Below are 9,085 nucleotides of genomic sequence, written 5' to 3' on the forward strand. Positions count from 1 at the left end.
ATATCAAAGCCTTTTTTTTCTGAAAACCCAACAGTTCAAACAACACGTCAATAAAGACCTTTAGCAAACCACGATTGCGACAGCAACGAGGACGTGGAAAAACAACAGATCTAATGAGCAGAACAATAGCTCAGCACGTGCATATGCAAATCCTAAAACATGGAACGGCGGAAAATGACCCCAAATCCTAAAGCACGGAACGGCGGAAAATGACCCCAAATCCTAAAGCACGGAACGGCGGAAAATGACCCCAAATCCTAAAACACGGAACGGCGGAAAATGACCCCAAACGCCGATGTCAGGGCATGTTGCACAAATTTTGTACAAAGACACCAAGCGCTTGGCTCATTTATCCCCACAACGATAACGCGCGTGACTAAAATTAAGTGTTATTAATTTTTTTTCTTTTACTGAGTGGTATAAATAATAATGAACCATTATGCATGAAAGATAGCTGCGTTTTCGCGTTGTAACCCTGTTTAGTTACCTTTTGTTATGCAAAATTTGCCATGAGTTTTAGTCGCGGCATAAAAAGTCGCACAGCATGTGAAAACCAACTCGACATACCACATTACAATAAACAATTATAACTTTGATACGTTTCCTGGTCACGTCTGTATTGATTTATTGAAACAATAATATCTCATATGCTTGTCAATGTGAGAACATCACAGGCTTTTCAGGCTTCAGGCTTCTCAAAATATGACAACGTTCAGCCCTAGCTCCAAACTTAGACTAGCGTGAGAGCAAGCCCTCGTTACGAGCCCTTCAATACGAGCGTTTTTTCATCCACGAATAAGTTTTGGGACTTGAGTAACACTAGTTGAAGAGAGGTTTGCAGGGTGTCACGCGCGTGGGAATTTCTCATGGCGTGAAAAGACAAAAGAAAGTTAGCAGAAGGCAGCCGTCAAGAAGAATTTGAAGAATTTCTTCGCGACCAGGTGTCCAAAACACCACCATCCTATTGTGAAATTTACGGCTTACATATCAGCGGAAGAAATAAACTTTCTGGCCAAAAAAAGGCTATTTCACTAATTCTTCTAATTTGCTGCCGAAGGGAGCGAAGTCGAAAAACAAATATTCAAGCATCATTGCACACGGTTCCATGCACACAGCTTGAAACCTAACGATATGTTCACTTCTAATCCCATGGAGTATTTTTGTCTCTTTGAGGAAAAGACGCTTTTCTTTCTTGTCCTCACCTAACAGTTTTTTGATAACGACCTTCTCAGAATTGTTTCTCGCCACAAAAACCAAACCATAGGATCCTCGACCGATAGCCTCTTCTTTGTCTCGCAACTGCTTCCACTCGAATAATGGTAAACCATGACAATCCAAAGATCCGTCTGAATTACACTTCCCTTTCAGAAAGGGCAATTTAAACGCCATATAGTTGACGATTTGCAATTTGTTGAGGAACAGAAGAAATCCGCTTAACGAATTGGTGAAATAGCCTCTTTTTTGTCCAGAAAGTTAATTTCTTCAGCTGATATGTAAGCCGTAAATTTCACAGTAGGATGGTGGTGTTTTGGTGCTGTGCGACTTTTTATGCCGCGACTAAAACTCATGGCAAATTTTGCATAACAAAAGGTAACTAAACAGGTTTACAACGTGAAAACGCAGCTATCTTTCATGCATAATGGTTCATTATTATTTATACCACTCAGTAAAAGAAAAAAATTAATAACACTTAATTTTAGTCACGCGCGTTATCGTCGTGGGGATAAATGAACCAAGCGCTTGGTGTCTTTGTTCAAAATTTGTGCAACATGCCCTGACATCCGTTCCGTGTTTTAGGATTTGGGGTCATTTTCCGCCGTTCGATGTTTTAGGATCTGAGGTCATTTTCCCCCGTTCCGTGCTTTAGGATTTGGGGTCATTTTCCGCCGTTCCGTGTTTTAGGATTTGGGGTCATTTTCCGCCGTTCCGTGTTTTAGGATTTGGGGTCATTTTCCGCCATTCCGCCATTCGGCCATTCCGCCGTTCCGGCTTTTAGGGTCGCCCGTTTTTTAGTCCTTCTCAGAGGGCCCTCTGAGGTTGGAAGGTAAATACCGGGAAGCCATCTTGGAAGAGGGATCCAAGACCTTTCGTTTGCTACCAAACATGGGTAGGTTTCTTTGTTTTTCTAGACATCACGGCTTTTTTTTTTCAGCCGCTTTTTGTCCCGATTCCTCTTATTCGAAAAGGTGTCTTTTTTTGCCTCCATTCATTTCCGCCTGTTTCTGTTAAAATGTGTTTATTTTACTTTCATAGCATTAACAGTGGGTCAAATGTTGATCGTATGTTTTTGGATTTTTGAAAAAGAAGCGTGTGTCCTGAGGGCTCACTGAAATTTGACTGTGTAATTTTGCATGTATTGCCAAACAGATCAACTGTTCTGAGAAGGCCAGGCAGCTTACCGACCACGAGTTTTCTCGTGCGTGATTACGAGTAATATAAAATAAATAAGCATAAGCTAAAATAAAATGAATGGCATGAATATATGAAATGTGCAAACTTGGTAAGCAACTACGTTTCTGCAGTTTAACTTGATTTTGTTTATCATATGACCTTACGCTTTTTATGCTTAAGAACTATTTTTAGCGTAAATGAATATATATAAACAGTAGTAAACAATTGTGGCTGGTGTACAAACTGTTGTAACTTGTCCTTATACAAGGCCTAGTTTAATTTAGCTGAGTTCAATAGAAGTTCAGCACAGATCGGATTTATGTATGCTGCATGCTGCATGTAATTCATAAAAGAGTAATGTCTACTGTTACTTCAACACAGCATAAATTCAACATTTGAATCAGTGCCACATTTCAGTCAGGTACTGCAACGCATCCTGTGTCGACAACATCCTGTGTCATTAATTTCAAATTGTGATACTTATACGCTCTTACTTTTTATTGCATCTAGTTTACCAGCATGTCAATGCTTGACCCACTGTGCGACCTAAGTCGGTGAAGAGATTAATTTCTGCTGTTTGTTTTGGTACCAAACGCCAGTAAGTACTTTTTTTTTTTTGGACAGTCTAGCCATATAATTAAGGCTGCCTTTTCACATATTAACTTCCAGTTGTTACAGGTGTATTCTTTGCCTTCATTCATTTTCTTTTGTTGTCATTAGAATTTCATAGTTTTGCTTTTGTAGCTTTCACAGAATGTCAATGTTTTGTCGTATGTTTTTTGTTTTTTCGAAAAACAATTTTGCGCAGCTATTTTTCTTCATAAATCTTATTGTAGTTTTCCACTTGACAGTAAATTGTTATTGTTTTTGTACAACTGAATCGCACATTTGCATGATCGCACTCACGTCTGGTTTTTTTTTTCTTACCACATTTGGGTCGTGAAAAAAGTTCTGGAGGATGATGAGTTGGAGAATAAAGATTTAGATATTAAGAGTGAAGAAATAGAAGAAGGTGCCTTTGAGAACAACAATTTGTTAGCAGAAATTCTCAAACAATCCCTAAAAAGACTCGGAAAGGGTCTTGTAAATGGCGAATATTTTGTCAGTGCAAGTGTGGAAATGTTGGTTCTGCTTTATGACTTGATTCGAAACCGCACTTGAACAATCTCTTCAAAGACTTAGAAAGACACCAAAATGGGCATAGCCCTCAATATCTAAGGTCCTTTCCATGTCCACAGAGAACCATGGCAGAATGTGGCCCAAGGATGAGGAAGTACAGGAGGTTTCAAGTGGGTGCCTTTATGGCGGTGCATAAGCAGAAAAGGGAAGAAGCAGTCAGGCAGTCTTAGAAAATTAATGCAGAAAATCTTAAAATTGCAGAAAAGGCGAAAGAGCTGAGAGCCAAGAAGCAAAAGTTGGAACGTCTGGAAACAAAGGTAATATATAACTGTATAATAGGCATGTTAAGAGCATGTCATAACTCCCAGCATCATTGAAACAGCTTCTTTTCTATAACTGTTAAGGACTGAGATGAGAGCATAGAACTCCCAGTATTTTAAGTTCTGCTCTTAATATCCCAACAATGTTTTTTTTTTTTAATTTTCTTTTAGAGTGAAATGAACTCAACCTGGACCTCCCAACATTTTTTCAAAACAAAAGATCTGCCATTTTCAAACTCACAGTTGAAGTTGTCTCTTACTGTGATTGGTCTGATGAACAAACTCCAGATCTTTTGCTCTGAAGTTGTCTTGTGATTTGCTTGAGGAACCTCTTGTTAGATGATAAATAACAATATTCAGAAAGTGTTTATCAATAGATTTAAAAGTTCAACCAAATCCTTTAGATAGCAAACAACAAGTGTCACACCCAGAGTTCCTACAAATTTCAATCCTTTCAATTTTGCCAGTTAATTTGTAGTCTTATGTTTTAGTGCTAATCTGATTTCGTTTATTTGCTTCAAAGCATCATTGTAATTCCTAATAATAATTTCAAATGATTCGGTGAATCTCTTGAGAGCTTTACTTTACTGTTCTCTTCTATTTTGTCTACCGTTTAAGCTATTTTCATATTCTGTTTTAAATCCTCTGTACTAAAAGATAAAATAATGTCCCTTTGCAGATTGGTTTCAATAATTTAAACTATATATAATTATTTATTATTCAATAATATTATGAATGTACCTCAAATGCACCATCAAAGACTCCTTTGATTTGAAAATAAATAATCATTCTCTATAATAAATTTCTCGTAATCTATTTTCATCTTTACTCGCTCAATTGTTATTTCATAATCATTGCTTAGTGATTTGAATTCCAGTCTTCCAGTCTCTGTGGCTCAGTGGCAGAGCATCGGAGCGCAAATCCAAAGGTCTGAGGTTAGATTCCGAGCGGGGACTCAGATTAATTCTTTACCGAGCTTAAAACTTACCGTCTCTACCATTTCTATCTAGTTTCAACATATTGTTCCAGTAGTTGTGATAATATTCAAGGGTTTTCTTTGATTTGGTTATTTTTATGTAATCTGTATTAATTTGGATATCATTTTATATCTGTTTCATTATGTAACTGATATTAATCATGCGCTTTCTCATTAATCTGTGGTAGTACATTGTTCATCTTTTCAAAGATTGCTATTATCTTATTCTTATTACCTGTGGATATATATATATATATATATATATATATATATATATATATATATATATATATATATATATATGTCATACTGACACTTGGGGGTGTCATGCAACAGGTTTGTGTGTTACCTTGCGGTTATGTTTTCATTCTGCATTGCCTGGTTGAACGATCACTTCAACATGTCGATATTATTTAACTGAAACCAAAACTTTAAATAGAACATCTTAATAACACTGAAACTAGAATGGGCTCTAACGGTTATACATTATACAATTCTGCACCAATTCGAGGTATTGTGTGTCATTCAATTGAAAAGGTGACTTTATTTAGTTTCAGTGTTATTAAGATGTTCCCATAAGTTATCTGATGTCTGCTATGTGGTTATTTACAGGTGGTATCGTATCTTTGTGTAACACGGCCTGCAATTTATTCTTCAAATATGCATATTGATTCTCCGCTATTGTTTCATCAACGCATTCTCTTAAGTACCTAATGTTAGAGTACATCTGATGCCAAAGATGTTTGACGTCTTCTTCCCATAAATACAGTAAGCTGTGGTAAGAACTCATCGAAGCAATATAAGGGAACCTCCACAGAACGTTGTACAGTCATAAACTGTGAACTTCCGCATGGCTTGCCACGGCCAGGCTCCTTGAGGTGCCTCGGAACCACCGGAGGTTCGTGTTACGGGACGTGATCCACAGATTGCTAAAAAAAAAAAAAAGGACCAAAAGAGGCTCTTTCTAAATCTTGCAGTAAACCCTTTCTCAAGTTGCTGAATTATCGATATAGTTTGCGAGTGTAAATTATAGCTGTAATGTTTTGATAAGTATCAACTCCCGTCCAAAACAAACTCCACTGGTTTTATTCTTTCGGAAACCTGGTTCACAGGTAACTGGAGAAATACCAAAGAAAGTATAAAAAAAATCCAGTTTGAGTCTTTTATAAATAACAAAGGATATATTAGTTAGGGGGAACCATACTTTACCCGCTGAGGCAATGAGATCTATGTGTACCGCTAATAAATAGACAATAGCCTCCATTGGCGCGAAAAAATATATATACTCGAATATTTGTCCTTGGACATTGTCTGTTCCGGGAAGCGAACAATTTTCCGAGAGCGAAGCTCGAGGCAAATTGTTCGCTTCGAGGAACTGGTAATGTCCAAGGAAAAATATATACCTTGGATTTTAAACCACTTGTTAGTTTCTGTCCAGTCATTGTGGTCGAACCGCAGCCACTTCTGAGAATTCGCTTCCTTTTACAAGAATCAGTAACACAAATGAAAGGCAATGAGTTTCCTAAGGTCTGGCTATGAAATTCCAATTTTACCCACACAGTACCCTATTTACGTCTACTGAGGAAAAGTCTTTAAATATAAATGAAATGAATATTTTTTAAGTCTATGATATAAATACTCTTCGGAATTACCAAAAGTTTATGAATTAAAGCAAGAAAAATTGTATTTTACGCTCCCCCTAAAGTACGAGTAGAAGTGATGTCAGAGAGTGGGAACGAGTTCCAATCAATCAAATCCTCGACTTTAAAACGATAGTTATTAAAAGCTGTAAAGCTTGCGGGGTTCTTTATCTAGGGATCTAATGTGCTAATGGACCTACGAAAGTTTATAATTTGTCTAAAACCTAAGATGTACAGCCATCTCGAGAAAGTTCCCGATGACGACTTCAGTAAATTGTGTCAGTGACATTAATTCTCACAATACCTCTGTTTCCACTTGTGCTATTGTGGTGGGAGGGGGGAGAGGGGAGTTTGCATAGTTCATCATTTTTCAAGTTGTAATTGCTATATCATAGCAACGAGAGTATTAAAAAAAAAAGTTAAAGAGTCTCGCTAAATTTCCCTCAAAATGACCCATTTAGGAGTGGTAAAGCTATGCGCACATAAAGAACTAATTGACATGGCGAAGGGAAGTATTGGAAAACATTTATCACCCTTCACCCGTCCAAACCTACTTTTTCTCAGACAACAGAATGACCCAACGTGTCTTCAAAGATCAGTAAAACGTTAGTGCGAGACCTCTATTGAAGGTTCTCGTTTAGCCCCCTTGAAATTGTTGCATCATCTCTCTCCCAAAGCAAATCTCTATTTAATAGACTATTGAATAATATCTGCACCCATGAATGGAAGTCCAGATAAACATGATATGATAAAATTGACTAGTATCTACTTTTCCTATTTAGTCTTGACGGGGAGTCGGACAACATTTGACAGCGAATTTCCTCGTTTTTGTTAGCATTCCCCTTGAGAAAGAGATTAATGTACTATTCACTTACGCGATCAAGCTGCCACTTTGGGAACCAGCCGTCTTCATCTCTTTTCAGAGCTATGGCGGTGATATCTCCTATATCAGCAACGTTCGGTACAGAGAATTGGTCAGCTCTGGAAATCCAAGAGTATGGGTGAAATGAATATTCTGTGACGTAGATTATATCTTCATCAATCTAGCTTAGAATTTATACGAAAACCTTCATTATGTCAATAACGTTCTTCTGTTTGTTCAAGGGGAACATTTCCTCTCTCGATCGAAAGCCTTCAGTCCTTTTCTTACCACATAACTAAATATATTTTTTACATTTCACATTTCAATTATTGTAGAAAAAAAAATGATATAAGTCAGCTTAAAACTAAATGAGGACAGCAAAGTATATTTCTCAAGCAATATTCTTCACTTTTTTCAGGTTGGATATTTGACTCCGGCTCCTGTTTAGGTAATAGTTAAATCCTACCTTCCTTTCTCAAAAGGATCTCTTGGGCCCACCAGCTTCTTTTCAGCGGTCGACCTCTTTTTGTGCCAATGATTCTGATTAACACATTAGCATCTGTCCCACGTCGTACTCTGAAAGTAGGAAATTATGTATTGGACGGACAGTGCTTCTTCGTATCTCCCATGTCATTCAAGATCAAAAAAACGTTTTCCGCTCGATAGCATCTACGCTGTAGTTGCCCCCACTGTCTCATGCAATGACCTGTATTTGAATTGATACACAACAACACTTATATACAAAACCTTTAAACCACGCGAAGCAAAGTGAGAGAATTATCAGTTCGGTGCGAATTTCCATTGCGGTTCAGTTGCGACCCGTGTCGTAACTTTATAGTTGTCCCCTGCAATTGGGTAATTCGAAAAGTTATTCCAACTGGCGCTAGCTTCAATATAAACTGATGAATCAGACACAGTCAGAGATACATAAGTCCTTTTATAAGCGATTAAAAAATGAAAAGTGGCTATATATGTATTTATTGAATTTCGAAATGAGGAAATCCGATGACATCAATGCCGGACTCAGAGCGTGTCAGAATTGAACAGAAAATTTAGACGAAATAGATCCTTTTGTTGAAGACCGCAGCTGGACAAACGCTTTTATCACCTTCTATCAATCCGTGCTGTTGTAATTTCTTCTTCCTTTTCTTCTCATTAGACTGCGCAGTGCAAATAACCCCACGATAATGCCCAAACAGATTTCACTGGAGGAGACTGGCTTTTTTTCTCGTTTCAATTATATTTACAACCCTTCACCTGGGTCTCGTAGAAACTGCATCTTGCGCAATGACTGTCACGTAGTCTGAGCGCCACACAGCCGGAAGGTGATTTACCCGTGTTGAGGTTGATTTGAAGCGCTGAATCAGAGCAAAAATAGCGATTAATCTGGGGTTCAATATCTACACCTCGTGTAATTAATGTCATTGCCACAGTGTTAGCGATCTTGTTTTGGTATCTCATCCTTTAATCGTCTCTTAACATTCTTCCGTCGCAGGCCAAATTTGCTAGTTTACATTTTAAACCTATGTATCATTTAATTCTTATCATTTATCAAGTTGCTGTTTGTAAGTACACTCTTAAATAACACCTTTCAGTTTTTCTGTGTAGTGGTTCGATTTACAACCAAGGTAACACTAAGTGAGTTCAAAAAAGGGCTTCAACCGTGATTCTTCGAAGCACACTCAGACCTGCACAGTAATGGCTATACTTATCACTTATTACTCCTCAGATTTGATGGCGGGTGCTATTCTTGCACTGTGACCGTTAAAGTTATTTT

General features: G+C 37.7%; 1 protein-coding gene and 1 long non-coding RNA gene across 7 annotated transcripts; one reads left to right on the forward strand and one right to left on the reverse strand.

Annotated features, from left to right (window-relative positions):
* Positions 1-303: 303 nt before the first annotated feature.
* On the forward strand, positions 304-4,531 carry LOC149049880 (uncharacterized). 6 transcript variants are annotated; one of them, XR_016183431.1, is made up of 4 exons: positions 304-2,500; positions 2,902-2,989; positions 3,630-3,827; positions 4,002-4,531. It is a non-coding gene; the product is annotated as an uncharacterized LOC149049880 (long non-coding RNA). The 6 variants fall into 6 exon arrangements; XR_016183434.1 differs by having other exon boundaries at positions 3,772-3,827; XR_016183430.1 differs by having other exon boundaries at positions 304-2,107.
* A 919-nt stretch (positions 4,532-5,450) lies between these two features.
* On the reverse strand, positions 5,451-8,769 carry LOC113668288 (uncharacterized). The gene is made up of 4 exons (XM_089191809.1): positions 8,566-8,769; positions 7,322-7,489; positions 6,210-6,285; positions 5,451-5,735 (listed from the first exon to the last, which is right to left on the reverse strand). The coding sequence occupies exons 1-4, from the start codon at positions 8,767-8,769 to the stop codon at positions 5,593-5,595; spliced, it is 591 nt and encodes a 196-aa protein (XP_089047935.1). The 3' UTR covers positions 5,451-5,592.
* Between the last annotated feature and the right edge of the window lie 316 nt (positions 8,770-9,085).

This window comes from Pocillopora damicornis, chromosome 2 (genome assembly GCF_964200805.1).
Source record: "Pocillopora damicornis chromosome 2, jaPocDami1.2, whole genome shotgun sequence".
In the NCBI taxonomy this organism is placed as follows: domain Eukaryota; kingdom Metazoa; phylum Cnidaria; class Anthozoa; order Scleractinia; family Pocilloporidae; genus Pocillopora; species Pocillopora damicornis.